Source organism: Peromyscus maniculatus, chromosome 5 (assembly GCF_049852395.1).
Source record: "Peromyscus maniculatus bairdii isolate BWxNUB_F1_BW_parent chromosome 5, HU_Pman_BW_mat_3.1, whole genome shotgun sequence".
Lineage (NCBI taxonomy): Eukaryota > Metazoa > Chordata > Mammalia > Rodentia > Cricetidae > Peromyscus > Peromyscus maniculatus.
In genome coordinates, this window is record NC_134856.1 from 55854030 (window position 1) to 55880617 (window position 26588).

A 26588-nucleotide genomic window follows, 5' to 3' on the forward strand; every position below is an offset into this window, starting at 1 on the left:
CCACATCACTCCTGTCTCTGTCTCCATCACACATGGTCATCTCTCCATTTCCAAGTCTCCCCTTTATAGGGACATGAGTAGCTGAAGTAGGTTAACCCTTGCAAGGCCTGTAACCTTATGACTTCTGTAGAGACTAGATTCCTGAGACAGACTCTGTCCCTGCCCCCCCCCAGCTCCTGGGGCCCCACATGTGTGGACTCATCCTGGCAGTCTGCCTCCATCCCCCCAGTCTCTCTCTGGTACCTCCTGGCAGCCTCAGGATGTAGGACCCATCCTCTTCGCTCTGCCTCCGTTCTCTAGTTACCTGCTAAGTCCTTACTGTCAATAAAGCAATAGCCTAGGGATGTAGATGAACACGGTCCCTGGGGCACACTGCCCCGCTTCCCAGGCTTTGGCAAAGAAAGGCCTTCTTTGCACCAAGGCTTTCTGCATGGCAGGACTACGTGTCCTTTGCAAATGGACACTGGGCCAAGTCATCCCAGCCCACAGCATGGCCAGGCCAAGAGCTGGATGCTCACAAGACCTGCTAGAATTGAACAGTCTCCACTCCGTGCCCAAGATCCCAAACAGGGACACAGACGCTAATTCCTCTCCTATCATAAAGAGCCCTCATGGGACAGAGCACCACAACAGTGGTGAGAACTCAGGAGGGACACTGTTTCCATCATACCGGGATTTCAACTATGCCCTGAGGACCACGGTCCCTGGAGGTACAATGGACTGTGGGGTAGGGATGGGGGGGGCGGCTCAGGGATGTCCCACAATAACAAGATCAGCCTCACTCTGTCGACTCCCCATGATGGTGGGCATCTGGAGGTCTCAGCAGGACCTGTGCTCCCCAACTGCTCAAGGAATGGCTAGGCCAGACCTGTTGGGCTACTGGTGCAGAGATGGGGTGACAAGAATGTGGGGGTTTTTTTGTGGCCTGTGTCCTTAGCCTCAACAGGGTGAAGGGGTCACTACCTAGTGAACCCAGGCTTGTCCCTGGGAGGGTCTGGGCACCACATCCCTATGAGGCTCGCAGCGTGGGCCCATCCTCCTCACAAGACTGTGGAGAGAGCTAGCAGGCAGAACCCTCTGTTAGAATTAACCTTGACTTTTTAGTCTCCATTTCCCAGGTTTGGAAGGGGGAAAAAAATAGAAAAGGGGTTCCAAAAAAAGGATCTGTGAAGAAGTTGGGGAAGAACGGGAAGGGAGCTATGGGGGTGAAGAAGGTAGAGGGTGGCGAAGGGGGGGCAGGGAGAGAGAAGGGAGAGAGGGTGCACACAACATAATTACAGCTGCTCCCTGGAGCTCTATTTTTAGCTCTGTCCCCAGAGGAAAGAGAGCCCCTGCCTACACAGGGCAAACAGGTCACCTGACTGCCTGCTTCTCCCACTTGTACCTAATCAAGCTTGTGTCTATCTGTCAGCCACCCCTATGCTCAGTGGGAGGAGGGAGCGAGAAAGGGAGGCAGGCGGGCTGGATGGCTGCCTCTGGGAAGGAAAACGGGGTCCCTTCTGCCCTGCAAATCACAGTGTGGTAGAGTAGGGTGTGGTACCCTGGGGAAGGGCAGGGGCTGCAGGTCCCTCACCCCGCAATGATTTGTAGATCATCAGAGCTGCACCCTAAACACCTGGCTGCACCCCAAACCTTCCCGGAGCCTCAGCCACCTCAGGTCCCAGGAAGCTGTACCCAGCCAAAGCTCTCACACATGCAGTCACCCAGCCGGCACACAGTTCACTGGCTGCTGGTGGACTCCCAGTAGTGCGTGGGTCCCCATGTTCACCCCAAAAAGAAACATCGCTATTGACTCTCTCCCCACACCTTTCTTTTTTTTTGGTTTTTCGAGACAGGGTTTCTCTGTGTAGCTTTGCGCCTTTCCTGGAACTCACTTGGTAGCCTAGGCTGGCCTCGAACTCACAGAGATCCGCCTGCCTCTGCCTCCCAAGTGCTGGGATTAAAGGCGTGCGCCACCACCGCCCGGCTCCCCACACCTTTCTAAACATCTGCTAGCCAGCCTTCTAGCTCTGCGATTTTGGGGGTTCAGACACTTCCTGCACACACAGTGGTCTCTGGGGTCTGGGTTCCGGGATTGAGCTCCGGAAGCTAGGGCCACGCGTGCTGTGGCAGGTCTCAGGGCTTCCCGTTCACGAGTGAACAGCATTCTGCTCTGAAATCTTTCGGTGAGTGTCTGGGTGGTCCTGGGTTGTCGGCTTTCTTGGGTACACCTGATTGGACTTTCTGATTCTGTGGTGACTCTGAATCCTCGTGAGACACTGTCTTCCACCCTTCTTGTGGGGCTGTGTGAAGACTCCAACTTTCCACAGCCTTACCAATGTGTGTCACCTGCCCTTTCCTGGCAGCCCTCCCCACAGATGTGATGTGGCCTGTGTTTTCCTTGGATGAAGAGGGACGTTCACTATCTTTACGTGAATTACCAGCCTTTGTGACAACATCAGCCAAAGATCACTAAATTTGGAAGTTATAGGAGTGTGCTTGACCCCATCTACTCTGTGAGCCCCAAGATGGGGCAGTCCACTTCCAGGACCCTCAAGCTTCACTGGTCAAATGCAGTATAGACATCTCTGCTCTCCAGGAGAGTGGTACCTGGATGTAGTTCTCAGTACAGAGCTGGCCATCCGTCCAGACACGGGACTGTTGAGCTCACCCCCGCCCCGAGACAGGAGTCTTTGGGGGCTGGGAAGATGACTCAGTCACTAAAGTGCTTGCCTTGCAGTGTGAAGCCCTGAGTTCAGATCCCCAGGAACACAATGTATAACCCCAGAGCAGAAGCTGGAGACAGGGCCCAAGGGGTTTGCTGGTCAGCGGGTCTAGCGGACTCTGATCTGTAGGCTCAGTGAAAGGCTGTTGTAAGGAATGAGGTGGGGCCAGGCAGTGGTGGTACACGCCTTTGACTCCAGCACTCAGGAGGCAGAGGCAGGAGGATCTCTGTGAGTTCAAGGCCAGCCTGGTCTAAAGAGGGAATTCCAGAACAGCCAGGGCTGTTCTGTTCAAAACCCTGTCTTGAAAAAAACAAAACAAAACAAAAAATGAAGTGGGATGGATATGATCAAAATTTACTGTATACAGGTATGAATTTCTCTAAATAAAATTTAAAATATTATATATGTATAAAATAAGGCTGAGCATAGTGGCACACACCTTTAATCCCAGCACTCAGGCAGGGGGCAGGTCCCCAGATTTCTGTGAACTGAGGTCAGCCAGAGCTACATCATGAGTGAGACCCTGTCTCAATAAATAAATGGATGAGCCAGCTGGCTTAGTGGTTAAAGGCACTTGTTATGAAGCCTGCCAACCTGAGGTCAATCCCTGGGACCCACATAAAAGTGGACGCGTAAAACTGACTCCACACAGTTGTTTGCTGTCCTTCACACTTGCGCTGTGGTCTGTGTGCAACCACACACACCACACACACCACACACACACATACACAATAATGATGACAATGACAAGCAGAGGTTGACTGAGGAAGACAACTGTCGTCAACCTCTGGCCCCCCTGTGCACCTGCACACAGATGCACACCAGATGCGCGCGCACACACACACACAGGTGCACACACACACACACACACACACAGAGAGAGAGAGAGAGAGAGAGAGAGAGAGAGAGAGATGAACTTGGATGTAACTGTATTTTTATGACATCTGCTTCACTCTTACTATTTACTTCTTGTTGCATGGAAACAGGCATGGCCTCACTGGTGGTGTTTTACAGAAAGGGAAGCAGACGGCCCCAGTGGTTAGGTGTGTGGACAGGACTCTCTCTGGCTCTAACTCTCCTCTGGGGCTGCCAGCCAGTGTAGGGCTGCTTTGGCCAGAATCCCTACACAACCTCCATGGCAAAGAGGGGCCACTTCTGGATCTCAAAATAAGCAGAAATACCAAAGCAGAACAAAGTGTGTCTTAGTCTAAAAATGGCACCAATTCAGCATTAATTTTGCAAAGGAACCATCATGCTGTCTTTTTTTAAACTTCAGTGTCTGAACTTTTTGTTTGTTTTTTCGAGACAAGGTTTCTCTGTGTAGCCCTGGCTGTCCTGGAACTCACTCTGTAGACCAGGCTGGCCTCAAACTCAGAGATCCACCTGCCTCTGCCTCCTGAGTGCTGGGATTAAAGGCGTGTGCCACCACCTAGCTAGTATCTGAACTTTTTTGCTGAGATTCTCTAAGTGCTCGGTCAAGGAAAAATAAGCAAGTCACTACTGTGTGTGTCAGTGACTTAGTGGGGGGGGGGGTGCATTTACTTAAATAACAACACTAGCTATGTATGATGGTCCACATCTGTAATCCAGAACTTAGAAGGTGAAGACCAGAGGATGAGGAGTTCCAGGTCAGCATGGGCTATGATAGAGTTAGAGAGGCAGAGACAGGAGGGTCCTTAGTCTTAGGGTATGAGTGTACTCTTGGTGTGTGTGTGTGTGTGTGTGTGTGTGTGTGTGTGTGTGTGTGTGTGTGTGTGTGTACGAGTGCGCGCGTGCGCGCGTGCTCTCTCTCTCACACACATACACACACACACACACACACACACACACACACAGGAGAAATAAAAATATAAATAAATAAAATAAATAACAAGACTTTGAAACCTTCACCAACAGGGAATATTGAAGGTGCTAAGGGCTCTCCCCTTTAGACACAAGGATAGTCTTCAGTGGGGACCTGGGGTGAGGCCAAGCCCACCCATCACATCTTACATATACCTGCAAGGAGGGTCTGGGTGCACTCAGACTTGTGGTGCTTCCTAGTCCCTGCCCCACTATTGGAAGACAAAGACCTCTCATACCTACTGAACCCCCGTGTGTCTCTCCAAAATCTCAGAATACCAGGAAAGCAAGTGCACCTGCTTCCGGAGCCCTGACCGCCATGATCTCACCTGCGGCTCCTTGGAGGCCAGACCCCCTCCCCTCTCCAAGCTTATCTGAATCACAGCTGTGTCTCCTAAGGCACAGTCTTGCCCAGTGTCTATATACCTTAGACACAGATGTGGACAGTTTCTTCCTCTCTGCCTCTCAGGGCCCTCTGGCCTCCCACACTTGACAACAATCCCCAGACAAAGATGCCTTAGGGCTGCTCAGGCTGGCCCAGGGCCAGGGGCTCTGACCCTACCTGAAAGGCAGAAGACAGGGCCTTGGGCTCCTTTCTGGGACAAGGTGAGCAGAGCACAGTGGTCCTTAGCAGTGGTCAGCAAAAAGCTGAGCTGGCCCTCTCAGAGCCGGTATAGCCTTCAGACATGGTCCTGGGATTCATCTCCCCTCTTGTTTAGCTTGCTTACAGCCCAGAGTCATGTGACACTGAACTCAGCCAAGAGAAGAGCCCAGCAGCAGGGCTGGCATACTAAGCCTGGACTTCTCAGAGGCTGGCTTCCAGCCAAGTGACCACTCTGGGCCACACCTGGATGCAACAGTGAGAGCATCTTAAACGAGAGAGGCTGCCTAGGCAGTGGCCTTTGGAGGACTGCCTGCCTGCTGCGTCCAAAACTCAGGAGCTGAGGTCCCTCTGGAAACTTTGTTGGGGGCTGGGTTATGATTCAGTGCTAGAGCGCTTGCCCAGCCCCACAAGGAAGGCCCAGGGTTGGGTTCCCAGTACCATAAAACAAACCAACTCAAGGGTTGGCTGCATTGCTAGTGTTTCAACCTGTTATCTTACCATCCTTGCCACATTGTCTCGGTTTTGTCTCAGGGAGGCAAAGTACCAACAAGGGTCACCAAACACCACAACAGACCTCAGCCCTGAGCCTATGCCAGAGAGGCTTGGGTCCCGGAACTGCACTGTAAGCCAAGGTCACTGGGGAATCCCACAGCCCACATCCCTCAGCTGTCTCTTGGTCCACCTTGTTCTTAATTGGGATAAAATTCACAGAATACCCCTCTCTGCTCTTTAGTGTGCACAAGTGAGTAATATTTAGTGGTTCACAAAGTTGTACAGCCTTCACCTCTAACTCGCTCCAGAGCCTCCCCACCATCACATAAGGTCTCCGAGGTCATGAGCAGGCACACCTCTATCCCTTCCTCCAGCCCTTAAGTACCTGGAGACCTCTCTCCGTTCTGGAGGCTTCTGTCATGGGTGTTCCACGGCCTGTAGCCTCCCTCTGGCTTGCCTCCTCAGCGCTGTGTCCTCTGGGATCTTCTTGCTGAGCATGCTGGTGCCTCATTCTTTCCCAGTCTGAATGGCATTCCACAGTGTGGAGTTACCACGTTTGTTTAGCTACTTACTAGCCGATGAATATGGGTCAGGTCAGTTTTTATTTTTGCCAGGTGGTGGTGACAGCCCACACCTTTAATCCTAACACTCAGGAGGCAGAGGCAAGTGGATCCCTGAGTCTGAGGCCAGCCTGGTCTATAAAGTGAGTTCCAGGACAGCCAGGGCCACACAGAGAAGCCCTGTCTTGAAAAACAAACAAAACAGATTTATTTATTTTTGTCTTATGTGTATGAATGTCTTGTCTACATGTTTTTCTGTGCATTATGTGTGCGCAGTGCCCACATAGGCCAGAAGAGGGCATCAGACTCTCTGGAGCTGGAGTTTCAGGTGGTGGCAAGCCTCTGTGGGAGTGCTGGGAACTGAATCCAGATCCCCTGCAGAAGAGCGAACTGCTGAGCTAGCTCTCCAGCCCCACCCAACTTATTTGTGTGTGTGACCAAAGTCTCTCACTGAGGAGGCTGGCTGGCCAGTGAGTTTTCAGGAATCTTCCTGCCTCTCCCTCCCCAACACTGGGATTACAGATATGCACCAACCTGCCCAGCTTTTTCACGGGTGCTGAGGATCTGAACTCAGCTCGTTATGCTTGTGTGGTAGGTACCTTACCGACTAAGCCATCCCCCAAGCCCCTAAAGCCACAAGTTTTAAGCATTGCAGATGTAGGGCTTTTACCCCCTACTCCACCTCCCACACAGCCATGCAAAGCAAACTAAATGGGCATTTGGGAGGCGAGGACATTCATTATTTAATAAAACTGTACAAACACATATCATCTCAGCTACAATAAGCAAGATTAAAGAGCTTATAAACTTTCAATTAAAAGATAATTTATGCGCATGTGGAATGGAATGCTGTGAGGAGCAGAGAAACTGTCCAGCTTAGCTTAGGGGGAGGGTGGGTGGCAGTCAGCGGGGGTCTGTAGACCGGAGTCTGCAAGCTCCGCCCCGAGCTGGATGCAGGTGGGGACCAAACTCCCAGTGGGAAATGGGAAGTGCTTTCTTTTGTCCTTTATCTGGGCCCTGTGGGATCTTCAGTGAGGCCTTGAGAAAAAAGACAGAAGCCAGTGTGTCCAGAGGTGTCAGCCAGCTGGTGCCTTGAGCAGTTGGTATGGACACAAGCAAAGGGCTGAGGACCCTTACATGCCAGGCCTGTGCCTTTTCAGCACTAAAACCCTGGTAGTTTTGAAAAGAGACCCCTGAGGACTCCATCTTCCTCAGCCACTCACTCCTGCCCCTCTCAGCTTCCTGATCCCTCGACCTATTAGAAGATCCCTGGGCCGTCTGCCTCCCTCCCACCCCTTCTCATCCCCTCCTTATTATCTTGAAATGGGTCCCCTGGTCATGGCCTCTCCCTATGTGGCTTGTTCAGTGTTGAATCCAGTCAGCAAGACAGCACAAACAACTCAGCCTCAGCCTGAATACTGGTTGTCTTCACTTGAACTAGAAACACAGTGCTGGCATCCTCTGGCTGAACCCTTGGGCTCCTCCTGCCTTGACCTGTGCATCCTGGGTCAAGGGCACCTTCAGGGCCAGGACAGCATGTGGAATGTTTCCCTTAATCACCTAGAGAGATCGGGAACCCTGATCATGTTTAGGAGTTACAAAACCTGCCGCAGCGCTGTGTACATGCAATTCTAACTTGACCAGAAGAGAAGCCTCTGTGTTCCCTGGACTATAATAGATTGTCATTCTTACAAGCACCAAGCAGTGGGAACCAGGACAGCATTACTAAGACAGACAGGCAAGTTCCCTGTCTTCCTAGGGCCTGGGTTTCCCAGCAGAGAAATAAGAGCTTTGATCTGCCCATCTGTGAGGCAGTGGGTCTCCTCTAGCGGGCCTGATCTGTGTGAGCCCAGCTTTCTGTAGTCTGTACAGGGGAGCTGAGCCTCTATTTCTCATGCATCCACGTCACTCACGAGTTACTTAGGGGACACCTATTAAGTGCCTCACTCCCTGAGCAGCTATCGTCAGTCACAGTGGCACCACCTGGCACAGTTTCTGTTCTGAACATGGTGTCTTGTCCACATATTTCCTTATCTCTTGCACTCAAGATCAAGGGCAGTGTGCTCTGAGGGCCTCAATGATGTCATGTCTGCAGTGGATTCTCTGTGTGCCCTACCACCTACCTCGGCCCCACTCCAACTCAATGCTACGTGTGGGTGCCCAGCACTTAAGTCACTTGGCTCTGCCCTGCCACAGGATGGAGGTCACAAGAATAGAGGTTTGATACCCAGGGCGGCCATCAACCAATGAGGATGGGGATCATGGCAAATGCCATCTGTCCTTGGGAGGGTGGATGCAGAGGACAAACCTCACAGCTGCACATAAGGTCCCCAGTGGGACCAAGTCAGGTGGGACTGTCTCCATATTGTACATTTTATTCACTTCTCTTCCTGCCTCCTCCCAAATCAAATCACCCCCTCCCCAGAACAGCCGCTGTTTCTGTCTTCCGTTCCAGTGGGTCTCAGGGGAGCCAAACCAGACACACTGCCTGCTTTTGTTCTCAGTGGCCGGTGCAGGGCTGCTGCGCTCTCCTCTGCGAGGCCTCCACGGGGGCTTCAGCCTGGGGCCTCCTTCCTTGGTCGCCTCTAGCTCTCATCTTCCTGCACTGTCCCAGCAATGTGCCACAAGCTGCACTGGGCTTCCTGTCCCCATCCATGAGAGAGCAAACTGGATCACAGATGCCCACCTGGTCGGGTGCCCGGCTTTATTGTCTATTTCCTGTGCTTGACTCCATCCCTCGACATCGGCCCCACCCTGTTCCATTCGCCGGTTCCCCTTGCCAGACGCTGTGAGACAGAGCCCCCTGCTTTTGGTCATGGTTCAGAAGAGCAGCTCCTCAGTTCATAAGCTGTAGGTAGGAGGATCTAGAGTTCAAGGTCAGCCTGGGTCCACATAGCAAGACCCTGCCTTTAAAAAAAAAAGTCACAGAATAGACACAGGGCTGGAGAAATGGCTCAGCACTTAAGAGCGCTTGCTACTTTTGCAGAGGACCTGAGTTCAGTTCCCAGCACCCACACTGGGTGGCTCACAACCATTGTTAACTGCAGCTCCAGGGGATACAATGCCCTCTTCTGGTCTCTGCAGGCACTGCAGTCATGAACACAAACCCCACCTCATATATATGTAATATATTGAAAATATAAAAGACAGGGGGCTGGAGAGATGGCTCAGCAATTAAGAGCACTGACTGCTCTTCCGGAGGACCCAGGTTCAATTCCCAGCACCCACATGACAGCTCACAACTGTCTGTAACTCCAAGGTCTGACACCCTCATATAGACATACATGGAGGCAAAACACCAATACAAATAAAATAAAAATAATTTTTTTAAAAAAAGACAAAACAAACCCAGCATAGGAAGCAGCTAACCCATCAGGTTGTCTCGTGTAAAATAACTATGACTATGGAAGCCCTTCCCCTCACCAACAAGAATTAACCCGTTTCCTTATTTTTCATTTCTGACTCCCATTGGCCCTTGCAGGGCCTAGGACACTCAAAGAAAGATTAGTAAGTACTTTGTCTTCTAGCATCTGCAGCTCCCAGCAGCTGCGGGGAATGAGAAAGACTAACAAATCCCATAATACCCACACTGATGGCCTTCCAATTACCTAGGTGGCTTTAAGATGAACTGCGGGTGACAAATGGGGCTGCCAGGCCCTGTGCTTAAAGTCTAATTACTGTGCCACTAGACCACACTCCTCACGGGAATGTGCATCTGCTTGTCTGTGGGAAACCCTGAGCAAGCACCTAGCCTCCTCAGGGGAGGAGGCCATCACATCATAGAGTAGGCCAGCATCTTTCAGCGCTCACCCTGAGTGACTGCTGACTGAGTAGCTGTACCTGACTGTGGGGGACCTGGAGCTTCCTGGGTCTCATGGGAGAGAGACAAGGTGTCTGTAGTATGCTGTGACCTGAGAAAGTTCCAGAGCCCAAACTCAGAAGCAGGCATCCATGACCACCTGGCCTCCAGGGAAAGCATGCATAAGACGGGCTGTCGAAGCCTGTTCCAAGCACAGCTTGCATGTATGTAAAAGACTTTATGTCACACATGAGCAAATGTATACATTTACAAGTGTTTGTGTGGGGTGTGGGGATTTAGCTCAGTGGTAGAGCGCTTGCCTAGCAAGCGCAAGGCCCTGGGTTTGGTCCTCAGCTCTGAAAACAAACGAATGAATGAATGAATGAATGAATGAATAAACAAATGTCTGTGTGTCATCAGGCAGTCTTGAAGAAGGCTCGTGTCTCCCATGTCTTTCTCTGCAACCTTTCCATTCATGGGTTCTCAGCTGCCTCCTCCAGAGAGAGCTCTTGCTACAAATGTAAAACAGACCCCGATTCAGGGCCAGAGGGACCCTTGAGGTCTGTTCCATGGTTTTTGTTCTCCAGGGTGTTCAGCATATCCTGGGCAGCCTGCTTCTGGGACAGGAGTCCACAGTGGCCGAACATCTACACCATTTACAAGACCCATGCGATCCTGGGGGCTGCTGACCTGCTTCATCCAATACCAGAGCTGTAAGGTCACCGCTCAGCAGAGAAAAGCCAGTATAACAGGACACCATATGTCTCGGCAACACTCACCAACCAACCAGCAACTTTCTCAAACAGCATTCCAAGCCAAGAGTGGGAGTGGTCACTGACCTCATGCTCTACGAAAGAGAAGCTCTAGAAGGCAACAGCTGGGCACAGAGCTGAAGTCCCGTGGACTTGCAGGATGGCACGGAGCTGACCTCGGGAGCTCTGCCTAGCCACAGTCTGAGCTGGCCCTACAAGACCCAAGTTCACCCAGGAAAGTGAGTACTACCAGGTGTGCAGCATCAAGAGGCATGTCTGTCATGATGTCATCTTCAGTTCCACATCTGACACAGGCCACTGCCCTGGTGCCCCAGCGGCTGCTGCCCTGTACACCGTGAGTAGCTCTTACTGCTAACGTGCAGAGCTCAAGACCTGCGGACAGCTTCTTTCTGTGGCTGTCCCGCTGAACAGGCACCTCTTCTTCAGGTGTCTATAGACTGATGGCCAGTGGCTCTGGCCATACCTGGAGATGATCAGAACTCGGTTCCTTCCCCATGCACCGTGACATTAGTGATTAGCTAGACAAGAGCGGACAAGAAGGAGTTAAAAAGCCGGGCGGTGATGGTGCACGCCTTTCATCCCAGCACTCGGGAGGTAGAGGCAGGTGGATCTCCATGAGTTTGAGGCCAGTCTGGTCTACAGAGTGAGTTCCAGGACAGCCAGGACTATTTTACAGAGAAACGCTGTCTTAAAAAAACAAAACAAAGAAGGGGTTAAAATTCAGGAATCTGGGAATATAGCATTTTATACTTGCAGCTTCCAGGGTAAGGATGCTTCAGCTGCCTCTGATACATACAATAGGGAAAGAACTAGATTCAGCCAGGCAGACCCCAGCTCCAGTGAACTAAAGCTCACTAAACTATGTCATTGGCATTGCCATTCTGACCCCGATGGACTTTGCAGGTAACTTCTAGGCAGAGACATGTGCAATGGACAGCAAGTCACATGGCTCTTGAAGTTATCCAACTTCAGAACTCCACCTTGGGGTCAGGAGGGAAAAGTTTAGGACAAGGAAAGAGCTCTCTCGTGACTCCTGTCTTGACTGCTTTGCATTCTTCCAGTGAAATTTCACTGGACCTGGGGATGCAGATCTGTTTAGCTTCTGCTACTACTATCCGTGAGCTGTTTGAATTCTTTCTCAAGGTGGTACAAGAACCAAGGACCCAACTCTCGCTGTGACACCAGGAGAGTGTTTTTCAGGATGGGCCAAGGCAGTGCTCAGGTGCCACTGGGAGGCCCCGGGGGTACGGACAGTGTATACAGTTGAGTCAACAGGCATCGGCCACTTCTGTGGGTTCCACCACCTGGCTGTCAGCATCATGGACTAGCTTACATAAAGCAAAGGCCAGCGTAAGCTGTAGTGAGGTGAGGTATGGCTGCCACATACCTCCAACAGATGCCATGCAGCCATGCTGGTGACAGTGTTGTGCTTCCAGGGAGCAACTAGGAAAGATGAGATTGGACAGGAAAACAGTTGGTGTGTCTGATGTCAGCAATGTTTTGTTCAGGCCACAGTCATAGAGAGAGAGAGGTCACACAGCTGGGTGGTGTGGTGATTGCAGCTCACACGGGCAGACCGGGCAGCATGAGAGACCATGGCTGGACCTGTCCTGCCATACCTCCATGTTTGTCCCCACATTTGACTACTTCACAGTGGACAGAAGCTCTGATCTCAGGTAATGATGCAGGAGACAGGGCAGAGCTAAGGATCAGGTCTGTCTGGCCACATCAGCCAGGAGACACATGCATGTCACATGGGTGTGGTAAGGAAGAACATCATGGTCTTAAGTCACAGGATAAAGGGGCTTAAAAGACGGCAGGAACTGCTGGCTCAGGTAGAGGGTGGGGCAAGTCCTGCCCCAGGACAGCCAGCCTGGTGTGTGGGCTTCCAGAGAACGTGCCTCCCAGGCTGGCGACTACGGCATGGGGAGACCTCAGCTAGGGCTCCAGCTGCCCTGGGTGGCCCCCAACTTTTGTGTTTCCCCTTGGTAAGACCCTTTCTTCCCCCATGAGGTTTTAAATGTCCTACCCCACCAGACCAGACTCAGCAATCAGAGCCCCTAAAAAGTCACATCTATTTTGGAGCACTCCAGGTCCCTAGAGCAGGGATGAGTCACTAGGACCACATCCAGCCGGAAAGGCAGAAGCTGTGTGAGTCGGCTGAATCACCTGGTCCAACTACCACTGCCCCCCCCCGCCCCCACACACATGCAAGCATCCCCCAATTCCTGCCTTCCTGAGGTCTCCAGTTCCCGAGTGGCCCACGCCTGCTTGTTGAAACATGTTCGCTACAGTGTCCCTCAGCTTTGAGGTCCCAGGACCAAGGTAGGGTCACTGACCCCATTTACAGTATGAGACACGGAGGCCTGCTGTCCTCAGGCTCAGCCAGTAGTCCTGCAGGCAGTGATGGGGCTGACTCCCAGAAGCAGCTTTTCCTGACATCTCTTGAGTCTGCAGCGTGCCTCCAAGTAAAGACAGCACGCAGGACAGTCACTGGCACAGGGGGTCCAGAGGGCCAGGCGTGCACCTTTGGGGCCAAGGAGGTTGAGGCAGCTTCTTGGTGCTGGTTGGGAAGACAAATGGTCTCCTTCAAGACCATCTGCAGTAGGTGAGCTTGCTTGGTGGACTCTCTTACAGGGCTGCCCACCGTAATGGAAGACTGGAAGGGGCGCTGGGGCCAGTGGTGAACCTCATGGAGCAGTCCTGGTACCAGTGGGACTGGCTGGACGCCCATTCTAGGTAACCCCCGCTGTCCAATGACCACATTTGAAACCTGTGTGTACGGGTTCACCAAGGGACAGATGTGATCAAAACCTGGAAGCACAGTCCTTCAATAAGAACCCACTCCCCCCCAAAAAAAAAGATGCTCAAAGTAATGAGTGGGAACAGATGAAAGGTTTTGATCATGCGGGGTGTGTGGGGGGGGGTGAAGACTGGGCCTCCAGCTTCCTCTCTGTCCCCACCGGCATCACTTCAGAGTAGAGAACTACCCACACAGGATCCAGCTGAGAACATTCCCGTGTCCTCCTTCATGGTAAAGGGACCTCTGGTGACCCATAAGCAATGAGCTGTCTGTCCCTCTCCTGGCAATCCACCAGCGCTCAGAGCAGGTATCAACCAGACCAGCGAGCAAGTCAACACAGGGAGTGGGGTCAGGGGCCAGGCAGGGCTCCTCAGAGCACACTGAAGCGGGGCTCTTGCTGGCGATGCAGGGACCCGGCTGCTGTGGGACCTGAGGCCTCACTGGAGCCCAGCTGCAGCTTCTCAGTTCCCGCTGGGGTCTCCTGGACAGCACTGTGGCTGCTGGCGGTGGCGCATGCTGCATGCCTCTGTGGCCTGGCTGCCTCGCACCAGCACAGCTTCAGGAAGGCTGCCCGGAACTTCTGGGACATAAGGCTGTAGATGACAGGGTTGATGGCACTGTTGGTGTAGACACAGGTGCGGCAGAACAGCAGGACCCAGGGGTCCAGGAAAGGCTGGGCCAGGAAAGAGTTGAGCAACACCAGTGTGCGGTAGGGGGTCCACAGCACTGCGAAAAGCAACACTACCACCGCCAGCATCCTGGTGGCCTGAGGAGAGGAGGGGGGGGAGGGGAGGCATGGCTGTGAGACACACTCACCAAGCTGACCACAGGGATCCACATACACCAGATGCCCAAACCAGCATCTTGGGGCATCTCTCAGAACTGGGACTCAGACAGGATCAGGACAGCCACCACCCTGAGCTCCCCCAAATGTTGGATTTCCAAGGACACAATTCTATTACCAAGTCCCTGGCCCCAGAGAGGGTCCCCGCTGTGACTTTGGGCATGCCCCCACCTCATTTTCAGCTACGCATCCCTCTTTCTCTCCCCATTCCTGAACGTTCCCATTTTATAGCTTCAAAGTCCCTCCTCTGCTCAGCTTGCCACCTCAGCCTCAACCTTGGTTGTTCCTCTTCCTGGCATGCTTCCCCACAGCCAGCTTGGCTTTCGCCATTGTCAACCTCAGAGCTCTATCCATTCGTCACCTCTTAGCAAGGCCTCCTGAACTATCCCCTGACTCCTGTTCCCCAGCATCATTTGTCCCCACGTCTCCTTCCTTCCTGTCTTTGGACAGGCTGGTGTTTACTTGGTTCTACTGTAGTAGTTCAAGGAGGGCATATGACTGTGTTTCCATGTTCTCCCTGTGTTCTAGCACCCACCGGGCATATGTAAGGGCTTGGCAGGCATAGCATAGATATATGAAGGTATGGATGGATATATTTATGTATGTATGTATGTATGTATGTTTTTATGTATGTATGTATGTATGTATGGATGGATGGATGGATGGATGGATGGACGGACAAATAAGAGACCAAGTGACTGCTCGCTTATCTACTTTGCTAGTCATATCCTGTGTGTTTTATGCTCTTTTGCAAATCTGTGCCTCTCCCCATAATTCTACCCACATACAACCCCCACCTGTACCCAGGAGGACTCCTAACCTGCTTCCTGGAGGACATAGAGCCCTTGGACCTAGAGCAGCTGCCTGGTGCACCCTCACCCTGCCCGCTGGGTTGTCTCGCCTTCTGCCAGGTCTCCTGAGACAATGGGCTCTGAAATAAAATCCTTCCGATGAACCCATAGAGCACCATGGTCACCAGCAAGGGCGCGATGAAGAAGATGGTGAAGTCCAGCAGGTAGATGGGCAGGTAGAGGCCTCGGGACACCTTGTAGCCACATTCCAGGCGCTGATTGTCATGGACATTGAGGTCCACCAAGAAGAACCAGAGTAGGCAATAGAGGGATGTGACCCCCCAAATGCCTGCGATGATCCGTTTAGCCCGGGCCACAGTGCACACAGTCTGTGCTTTCATTGGGTGGCAAATGGCGATGTACCTGTGGGGCACAGGCAAGGCATGTTGGCTCCTGAGGTCGTAGGACTGCTTGCCTTATGTCTGAGACATCTGTTCCGAGCTGAGCCTTGAGTAACGGTGGCTGAGCTGTACTTTGCAAGGGCAGAAGTAGAAAGCTGCAAAGGTTTAGGGTAAGGAGAGGCAGAACAAAGCCAGCCTCCCAAGAGGAACAGAAAGCAGCCTGGGCATGTCCTGTCCTGTGACTCCATGCCTCTCAAAGGCACCTTTGACCGCCATATGTGGTCAAAGCGTTTTCTGCTACCCTCCACCAAAGGCGGGGAGTTATACTGTACAATGCTCACAGGCAGAGCTCTTTATTGCTCACACTTAGGCCCCTGGGGACAATCACATGGTACAGATGAGACATCCCCATGCTGACTTGTCCCCAGATTGTAGAAGCAGACCCAGTGTTTGGATATGGCAGACCTGGGCTTTGTTCAGCTTCTGAGTAGCCCTAACAAGTTACTGAGCCCAAAGCCTGAACTCCTGCTGTGGATACAGCTGAGTTTGACCCCGAATTCATGCTTTGGATCAGCATGTTCAACCACTGGGCCACTTGTCTTGGGTGTTAAAATCAGAGGTAAGCCAGACATGGTGGTGCACACTCATAATTCCAGGACCCAGGAGGTTGAAGCAGTAGGATCGCAGGGAGTTTGAGCCAGCCTCAGCTACAAAGAGAGTTCAAGGCCGGCTTGTTATTCCAAGTATGTATTCATGGTAAAACCCTGTCTCATAAAAAGAACAAACAAGCATTCAAACAAAAACTTCAAGCTGGGGGAGACTCAAGAATCGCACCATTGCTGAGCACAGTACTGCAGCCTGTTATTTCTGTTTCTTGAGAGACCGAGACAGGAGGATCACAAGTTTATAGTCAACCTTAACAAGTCCATCTCAAGTTTAACTTTTCTAAAGATTGGAGGTATGGCTTGCCTCGTAGGTGGGAGACCAGGGTTCAATCCCCAGTAGTGGGGGTTGATGAGAAAGACCATCCAAGTGCCTGTGTTCCGGATGGGAAATCCAGACTCAAAGGAAGGCAGGGACTTTTCCTGATACCCTACAGTAATCTAGAAGCAGAGCAAATGCCCACATTTGCTGGTTCTTTGAGCACCCCACACTGGCCTAGCTCCCCTTCTGTTCAGTGGAGCCTCAATTTACCAGGAATCCCTGCTTGAATCAAGACTCCTTGGATTCTCATTAAGGAAGACAATGAGAAGGGAGAAGGCATGGGGTAGCCTGTGGGTACTTACCTCTCCACAGTAAATGCCAGGATGGAGCAGGAGGAGACATTGATGCCTAGATACTGGAAGTAGGTGATACCCAAGCAGCCAGCATGTCCATAGATCCAGTGCCCCACCAGGCTGTCAGAGACATTGGGCAGCCCCGCGGCCACCAGCACAATTAAGTCAGCTAGAGCTAAGCTGACCAGGTAGCAGTTGGTGGGCGTGTGCATGTCTCGTGAGGTCAGCACCACCAGGACCACCATGGCATTGCCTACAATGCCTGTGGTGCACACCAGGAGCACTAGGAAGACTGAGACCACCTTGTACTCTGGCAGGCCCAGAGTGGTATCACCATGAACCAGTGAGACATTGCTGGGGCCGTCCATCTTGCCGGTGTTTTCTGTGATGCCCTGCAGGCCTGGAGGGGTAGGAAGAGGCAGCTCTGAGCGGCAGCCATGGGTTGGGCTGGACTACATTCTGGCTCTGGATCCTATGGATACCTACCCAGGACACTGCATTCAGAGACCTGGTGCTGTGTAGCATGGATACTGCCCTGGGGCAGGTCGTGGAGTGTGCATGGTATTCTGCCATTCCCACCAATAACAGTGAGTGGTGCCACCATGAAGCTTCCTTTCCTGTGTGGATGCAGGAAACAGCCCACTGTGGAAGGTGGAGGGGACCTTATATGTTGCCAAGCTCTCTACCGAGAAAACTGAGGGCTCAGCTGCTGAGTCTACAGCATCCCTGCGCCTCAGCACACCCACCCGTGGACGGAAAGGATGGACACCTGCTTCTCAGGGATGCTAGGAGCATAGAAACAGTGAAGCCTAAAATGTCCCTGGCCTTCACCTTGATAAGCACTCTGTGTCTGTTCTTCAATATTATTTAATTTTTTCCTTTTTATTTTTCGATGTGCATGGTGTTTTGCCTGAATGTATGGCCATGTACCTAATACCTCTAGAAGCTATAAGAGGGCATCAGATCCCCTGGACTGGAGTTACAGACAGTTGTAAGCTGTCGTATGGGTACTGGGAATTGAACCTGGGTCCTCTGGAAGAACAGCCAGTGCTCTTAACTGCTGAGCCATTTTTCCAGCCCCCTTTAAAAATACTATTGTGAAAATCTAAGTCTCAGTTTTCCCATCAGTCTAGTGGGTAGTGACAGCAGCTTCCTTCCAGGGAAGGGTGTTGGACACATTACATTATGGCTCCAGGATAGATACTGGGTGACCCCTGCTGAGTGAGTAAGCAGGGAAAGGGGCCAGTTACAGCTCTGGGAGTCTCACAGGCCTGGGGGTCTTTTGCCACAGGAGTTGCCAATGGTTTTAAGCAAAGGAGCAACATGCTCTAATATGCAGCCTTAAAAGGGCTTCAGGGGACCCACAGATCCCAGGGAAGTCAGTAGAGGCACAGGTAGAGGTGAGGGGCCCAGGTTGACAGTCAGGTGAGACAGATCAGGGCTCAGCCAGGCAGTAGCTGGGGAGGGGATAAGGACAAATCAGTGTCTCTCTCAGGAGATGGCATGACAGGGCATTAGACAGCATCAGGGCCATCTGTGGGGAGTGAGAAGATGCTGGGATGGGGCATTAGATAGCATCAGGGCAGTCTGTAGGGAGGAGGAGATGCTGGGATGTGGCATTAGACAGCATCAGGGCCATCTGTAGGGAGTGAGGAGATGCTGGGCGGGGCATTAGACAGCATCAGGGCCATCTGTAGGGAGTGAGGAAACGCTGGGACAGGCTCAGATGGAAAGACCAAGAAAGGAGTCGATGTGGGTCAGGTGGATGCATGCTTGAGAGGCCATGGTTAAGGCCCTATGGACCCTCACTGGGGTGCAGAATGGGGAGGCATCAAGGAAAATTCTAGAGTCAGGGCTGGAAGTGGAAATACAGCAGCCGTCAGCATAGGGGGATGGATGGTTCTGCCACCATGTGGAGAATTATCTTGGGATGCAGCTGCTGCTGCAGTCCTATAACATTCCAAAATGCACGATGTGTTCCAGCCTGTGACTGAGTGTGGGGGAGCTCGGCTGCCGAGCCTGAGCAGCCAGAGCAGCAGTGCCAGCCCTTGAGCCTCACGGACTCTGGGTCTTCATTTGCCTGCAGGAATGCAAGTGTCTGAGGCTGAGGGCAGAGAGACTCAGAGGAGCCAAGTACAGGAAGTGAGTGTGAGTTCTGAGAACAATGGAGTACCAGCTCCCAGGGATGACTACGAAGGAGTTGTGCTGGGATCCAGGGAGGGCAGCCACCAACCCAGGAACAAAATGAGCGTTCAGCTTGGAACGCACATACACATACATGCCACATGTGACACACAGTGCAAACTCCACACTACATATACATAGAACACCAGATACAACACACTCAACAGACACAAACATACACCTTATAATATATAACACATTTAACATACACACACAGTATATAATATACAACATATCCAACAGAAACACACATACTACACCATACACTATACTCAGCCCTACATACCCACACACCTCAACACTTGTTCCCCATCAGGGTGATTGGCATGTAGACAAATGCAAAGCTCCCCATGGTATAAACCCTAAGATGACCTGGAACAGGCAGATGATCATCTCACCCAGGGCCAGGTGCTTATCTACTTCTGTTCAACCTGATGTACAGTCCCACAGCACTACTGGCCCAGGACAGGGACAAGAGCATCAGGACAAGGCAGGGCTTAAAGAGAAGCATTGCCTCCACAGATGCTACTCACATACAACACACAGTTGTACACAGGACACATGTCACACACAGCCATACACATGCAGCACAGAGCACATGTCTGTACCCACATAGCACACATACACACACAATGTTCCTGTGCCTACACACATGCAATGCACCTGTGCTGAGCATACATTCAGGTATACACATGCAAACACAAAAATACAAACCAAAAATTGTACCTGACTCACAATGACTGCCCACATAGGCATTACAGACCTTACACACGTGTGTAACATGCCTTCTGTGTACAGACTTGACATTCAGCTCTGATGTGCATGCCCTGTGCCCACAGTACAGGACACACACACACACACACACACACAAGCTGACTTTCCACGGCCCAGGCATATACACTGATCACTCCCACATTCTCACATGGAAACATACATGATATTCCTGCCCCTACAGACGTTTCTACATGGCTGGGACACTCTTGAAAACCAGCCCTTTCCGGTTAGCTGGAGCAGAGGACCACAAGATCTGCAGGATCTGGCAGCTGCTTCAATCTCAGTAGCTCTTTCTCTGCAGTCAGCAGGAAGCTGGTAACCAGGGTGGAATCCAGAGACCTCACAGGGCTCTTCCAGATGTGGGAGCCAGAGCTGCAGAGGTCCATTCTGACGTCTTGTCTCCAAGGACTCTCACCTGCTACTATACCTCTTCTGTAGATACCTCCATGGGGACCACTGTATACAATCTCCCGGCCAGACCCCTCCCCTCTAGTAGCCCTTACACCTCAAGAGAAACTTCTAAGGTCAGAGAACTTACCCAGTGAAGACTCAATGCATTTTCCTCCTTCCTGGTCGGGAGGGGAGGGAGGGAAAAGAGAAAGGGAGGAGGGGGAAGGGGAGAAGGCAAAGAATCAGGGAAAGAAGGGAGAGAGAGAGAGAGAGAGAGAGAGAGAGAGAGAGAGAGAGAGAGAGAGAGAGAGAGAAGAAAGAGAGAAAGAGGGAGGGAGAGAGAGAAAAGGAGGGAGGGAGAGAGAGGGAGGGAGGGAGGGAGGGAGGGAGGAAGGGAGAGAGAGAGAGAGAGAGAGAGAGAGAGAGAGAGAGAGAGAGAGAGAGAGAGAGAGAGAGAACAATGCCTGAGCCTCAATCATTCCGTGGAAGAAGGCTTTACGTTCTGCCGACTGCAGTATCATACATTATGCGGGTGTGCACCTCACACAGACACACAGCCCCACCAACTTCTCCTGGCTCCTCAGCTCTCCTCTCCCGCTCCCTCTGCAGAGCTGAGAGCCCCAACGCCAACCTGCATCAACATCAGCAGCCTGGGCCTCTCCAGCAGGGGGACCCGGGAGAAGGGAGCCGGGATTCTGTTTCCTACCCAGCTTGGGTGGGAGTGGTCCCGGGAGTTTATCTGGCTGGCAGGAACCTCCGCTAGCCAGCAGAGCAATCCTCTGCCTGACAGGAAGAGGACAAAGAGCCCAGAGGAACCTGGGGAGTGGGGCCAGTATCCTCAGTGGCTAGATAGCACTGCAGCTCCAACCTGAGCCCTATGGATGAGCTGCAGTGTCCCTGAGAGAATGGACTGGGAAGGGGCTAGGCCTGGAAGGACTGTGGGATGGGAGGACTCCATCTATGTGACTTTGAGAAAGCCATTATCACTGCTGGGTAAAGACTTTCCAGTACAACCGTTTGGGGCTGGAAGAGAAAGCACCCACACTCCAGTGAATAACTCAGTCACCTAAGCTCTGTAAGGAGGCCCAATAAACTGACTCCCCAGAGTGAACTTTGGTGGAATTGTGCCTCAGTTTATCCTTGGGACCTGCAGAGGAGGAGATGTTTACCTCTCCTCCCAACCACCCTAAAAAGGAATTTTAGCATCACAGGTGGGAGTTTTGGAAGAGCAATGGTATCGTCCATAATATGGGAAATGAAGCCAAGTTGCTTGGAGGAGGGGAGAGACTGTTTACAGAGGAAATTTTGACATGGTGGATATCCATATAGGGTTTGCGGGACAGTGACAAGGGGATGGAGACTGAGACATCTAAGGTGAAACCGCCTAAGTGATGGAGCCTGTCTGGGGGGAAAAATCCCAGGCTGGTGGTCCTCTGGGTGGTGTGGAGTGGCACACCTGCTTGATGGGCAGGGTTCACCCAGGGAGCGGGGCGATGCCTTGAAAACAGGCATTGCAAGCCCAGGAGTGGTGCATGATGGGTAGAGATCTCAGCAAACAGCTGCAGGGGCAGCCTGGCCTCTGCCATGGGTCTACTCAAAGCTGAGGTGGCAGCCTGGAGGGAGAGAGCGAGAAGAGACTGGCCCTTCAGTAATGGCCGGAGACATAGCAGGTAAGGTAGACGAAAGAGAAGGGTAATTGGAGGTGTTGGTCTGTTGTTTTTATGGTTAGGGGACCAATACAGAGCCTCTCCTGGACCCTGTGGTGAGGGAGCAACCCAAAAGTGATAGAAGACATTACTTGGGTGCAAAGCTTCAATAGAGAGAAAGAAAAAAAAATCTCTGCTTTGGTGTGCAGAGGCCTTAATAATGGTCAAATGTGAAAGACTAAGAATCAGAACAGTGAGTGACTGCACCAGGCTTTTCCTTTTAGGCTGTCAACCAGCTCCTGAATCATGACACAGAGACTTATTAGGGTTTCTCTGTGTAGCTTTGCACCTGTCCTGGATCTCGCGCTGTAGACCAGGTTGGCCTCGAACTCACAAAGATCCGCCTGGCTCTGCCTCCTGAGTGCTGGGATTAAAGGCGGGCGCCACCACCGCCCGGCACTGGCTCTCTTAAAACTTAACTTAACCTGTTTCTCTTTATCTACCTTTTGCTTTGGGGCTTTTTACCTTTTCTTACTTTCTTGCTGTTTCTATGGCTGGCTGGCTGGCTGATGGCTACCTGGCTCTAGCCCCAGGCATTCTCCTCCTCCTCCTCTCCTCCTTCTCTCATTCTTCTCTTTTCCTCTCAAGCCTAGATTTTTCCTCCTGTTTATTCTCTCTACCTGGCAGCCCTGCCTATCCCTCTCCTGTCTAGCTATTGGCCATTAAGCTTTTTAGTAGACCAGTCAGGTGCCTTAGGCAGGCAAGGTGAAACAAATGCAACACATCTTTACATAATTAAGCAAATGCAGCATAAACAAATGTAACACACCTTTACACAGTCAAATGTTCTGCAGCATGAACACATGTAACACATCTTTACATAGTTAAATGTTCTGCAGCATGAACACATGTAACACACCTTTACACAGTCAAATGTTCTGCAGCATGAACACATGTAACACATCTTTACATAGTTAAATGTTCTGCAGCATGAACACATGTAACACACCTTTACATAGTCAAATGTTCTGCAGCATGAACACATGTAACACACCTTTACGTAGTCAAATGTTCTGCAGCATGAACAAATGTAACACACCTTTACAATCAAATGTTCTGCAGCATGAACACATGTAACACACATGTACACAGTCAAATGTTCTGCAGCATGAACATATGTAACACACCTTTACTGAGTTAAAATCATATTCCAAGGCCGGGCGGTGGTGGCGCACGCCTTTAATCCCAGCACTCGGGAGGCAGAACCAGGCGGATCTCTGTGAGTTCAAGGCCAGCCTGGGCTACCAAGTGAGCTCCAGGAAAGGCGCAAAGCTACGCAGAGAAACCCTGTCTCAAAAAAACCAAAAAAAAAAAAAAAAAAAAAAAGTAAATATCATTTTGGGGGCTGGAGAGATGGCTCAGTGGTTAAGAGTACCGACTGCTCTTCCAGAGGTCCTGAGTTCAATTCCCAGCAACCACATGGTGGCTCACTACCATCTGTAATGAGATCTGGTGCCCTCTTCTGTACACATAATAAATAAATAAATCTAAAAAAAAAATTGTCTTGGGCTTTTAGAGATCACAAGCAGAAAGTTTAAAAAGCCCCCTCTCGATCTCCATAGGCCCAAGACAAAGGGCTAGTGTCTGTCCCACAGCTCTGAGTATTATAGCTGGGTCAGTGACTATTGTCTGGCTAAGAACTGTGAACATCTTCCCCATGCATTTGGAAGAATGTTGTGCTGAACTCTTGTTGGAGTTCAGCTCCAGGTCGAATTGTGAGGATGTACTCACCAAGGCTCCAGTGATGGCTACATAAGACAGATGCACACAGGGAAATAAAGTTGTCGGCATAAAGATACCAGGCAGACTGGCTTGCCGAGAAATTAATATTTGGGTGGGGATCATGTTAACAGAGGTTGGGCTGACTTGTGGGTGGAGAATCTGTTGAAGACTGCAGTTAGCTGTGGAGCTGGTTTTCTGCTGTGGGTAGCCAGCCTCCCCAAACCACATCCCTGTTCTCACTTTACTGTGGGTTACTGGGCTCAGCAGGTGGCTCTTCTCCACAAGATAAGGTCAGGATGTGTGGGGGCCTTGGCCTGTCTGCGTGGTCTCTGCAGCAGAGTAGCTAGAATTATAACACAGCTCCGCTGGGCTCCAGAGGGCATAGAAAGCTGTCAGGCTTTGGGGCACATTACCATTTCCCCTGCATCCTGGTGCTCTTAAAGAAGGATGTGAACCCCACAGATAGGTTCACTGGACACCTATTGTTAAAATTCCTTCGGTGGGGGGGAGATGTAAGCAATGCTACCCCCTACGCCTGAGCTCTCAACAACATACTGAGTAATGATTACACTCAAGTTCATTCTAGGGAACCAGTGAATTTACTGGTCTCCTTTGAGAGCATAGGTAACAGGCTATTTAGTGGCATGTAAGGGTTTTCCCTCTGCAAAAGGCCACACCAGAAAGTCTGTCTAGCAGGAGGATAGCTTTCCCATAGCTGCACTGATAGAACACTCTCTATCTTCACGTTGGCAAACTCGAGTTCCTCGCCGAGGCCACATGCAGTTTAGGGCAGAATTGTATATAACAGGCAGCATTAGAGTGGCTGGACATTCAGGTGAGGGTCCCATGGCCCTCCCAGTTCCTCCTCCTATGAGGGACTCTAAACAGTCAGCAAGCCCAGCTGGGATGAGTTTTGCAAGTAGGCACAGCTAAACTCGCAAAGACTGTAGTTGTTTGGCAAGGGTAGCCATGTACAACAGTGGCTGTGGTGGTAGTCTGTGGATGTAAACACACATTCCTGGAAGATACCTTGGTGGGTGCATCATATCTACCCAGCAGAACAATCCAGACACATAGTGTCCCTGTTCGTTTGTATTGCCACAGGGACCCATTCCTGCTTGGAGCCCCTGGGAATGCCATCAATGTACCAGGCTTCAGCAGGTCAGGTCAGCTCGGTCCTAGCTTGATTCTCCCTCTCCTGCCCTCACGGCCTGAAGTGTCTTCAGCAATAGGGTCTTATCAGCAGTGGCAATAGACTTTATCATTTTGGGGACCTCTGGTCTTGGGATTCGGCAGCTATAGGATTACGAAAACTGTTATCAAGGCCCACTGCTGTGGGGAGACCCCACTACTTGCAGCAGCTGTTCAGCCAGCAGAGCAAGGCCAGGCACAGCTGCAGGGATGGGAGGTGCTACCTCATCTAACTCCTTGTCATCCACCGTCACTCTCCAGGAGCTATATCTAGCCTTTTTATTGGCTAGATATAGCTGGAGATATACCGGCTGTTGAAAGGGCTCTGGGCTAGGCAGATGCTCTCTACCCTGTCTAGCTGCTGGGTGGTTTCTTTAGTTTCATCCTGGCCCTTGGGAAGCCTAGACTGTTTGGTATTCACCACTGTTTGGGCCATGGGTAACTGTACAGGTTTCCACCTCACCCTCCCCTGCATTTACCATTTCAACCCTCAGCCAGAACTCCAGACAGCAATCTGCAGGGTGTGTCCTACATAGTAGGGCATGCACCCTTAGAATGTTCCTTCACAGGGGAGAGATGCACACATCATATATTCTCTTGGGAGGATAATTACCCACCTTCAGAATGAGTTTAGACCATATGGTTTTATCCTCCATACCCATCCACCACCACCCAATGACCCTGGTGCTTTTGCGGGTAACTGTGAATCAATGTATGTTCTGCTCCAGTGTCCATTAGGGCCCGTGTATTCTGCATATTTAGGGGTGAGGGATCAATAAATCATCAACTCAACATGGGGCCTCCTGTTGCCCTGTGTGGCCCTCACCTCTGAGCTCAACTTTGGCCACCCCTACAGAGGAGTGGCTGGGGAGGCTCCCATCCCAAGAAACCTTCATCGGTGAGGGGTGCAGTGGGGATCACCTGCACCTCCTGGTCACTTTTTCCTTTACTCCTCTGGTGAATTGCTGGTTTGCCCTAAAGCTCTCCACAGATCACCCAACCAGCACAGGGCTTGATTGCCCATCAATTTTATCCCTAGGGATTCCTGTGAGGCACAAGTCCAGCTACATCTGTGTTCAGGAGATACAGAGAGGCCCTTCTGCCTGGCTCCTTCCCCTCTCACTTGCTCCTACTTGCTTTAACACCTGTGAACCAGGGGTTATGCTCACGTTCAAGTCATTTAGGTTGGCCAAAGCTCCTCCTGTAGGTAGGTATAGGTCCCTACCTACTATGAGGCTCAGTACCTGCTACCAATGCTTCATATCGCTCTCACGGTCTTTGCTGAATCCATTTCTCTCTTTCTTAGGTCTCCCATGAACTAAAGTCTTATCTGGGCCTGTGAAGTGGCCACCTAACACCACTTCCCACATGCCCAATTCCCTTAGTAGGGCATGCCCTTTTACTGTTTTCTAGTTCCTGATATTCAGGGAGACCTCAGCTACAGATAGATAACCAGATGTCCCTAGCGGCTTCTATGAGCCACTCCACTGGGGACTGATCCCTCACATTGTCCTATATTGTGAAGCTTTTGTCTCGAGGAGGGACGGGCGGTTTCCTTACTCAGCTTCTCTGCTTCAGCAGCACTCAGGCTGACCTGTCTGTCCCAAATCCCACAGCCTCAAGCCACGTGACAAGGGCTCCTACATTGCTCATTTGGAAGTCTTCCCTAGTTCCCACAGCTCCCTCACTTGTTGTAGAATATGATTTTTTTTTTTTTTTTTGGTTTTTCG

The 26588-nt window shown here is 51.4% G+C and overlaps 1 protein-coding gene across 1 annotated transcript; it reads right to left on the reverse strand.

The window, feature by feature from the left end:
• Positions 1-11490: 11490 nt before the first annotated feature.
• LOC102923343 (thyrotropin-releasing hormone receptor-like) lies at positions 11491-17366 on the reverse strand. Its single transcript, XM_006987381.4, has 3 exons — positions 16901-17366; positions 15243-15636; positions 11491-14344 (listed from the first exon to the last, which is right to left on the reverse strand). The coding sequence occupies exons 1-3, from the start codon at positions 17257-17259 to the stop codon at positions 13949-13951; spliced, it is 1149 nt and encodes a 382-aa protein (XP_006987443.1). The 5' UTR covers positions 17260-17366; the 3' UTR covers positions 11491-13948.
• Positions 17367-26588: the final 9222 nt, after the last annotated feature.

What these genes read in the sequence shown, in the direction of transcription:
- LOC102923343 (XM_006987381.4), bottom strand. Translation starts at nt 17,259, where the DNA reads ATGGACGGCCCCAGCAATGTCTCACTGGTTCATGGTGATACCACTCTG. An exon ending in CTGGCATTTACTGTGGAGAG is followed by an intron (nt 15,637 to 16,900) that starts GTAAGTACCCAC and finishes TGTGCCCCACAG; the next exon opens with GTACATCGCCATTTGCCACC. An exon ending in CTATGTCCTCCAGGAAGCAG is followed by an intron (nt 14,345 to 15,242) that starts GTTAGGAGTCCT and finishes TCCTCTCCTCAG; the next exon opens with GCCACCAGGATGCTGGCGGT.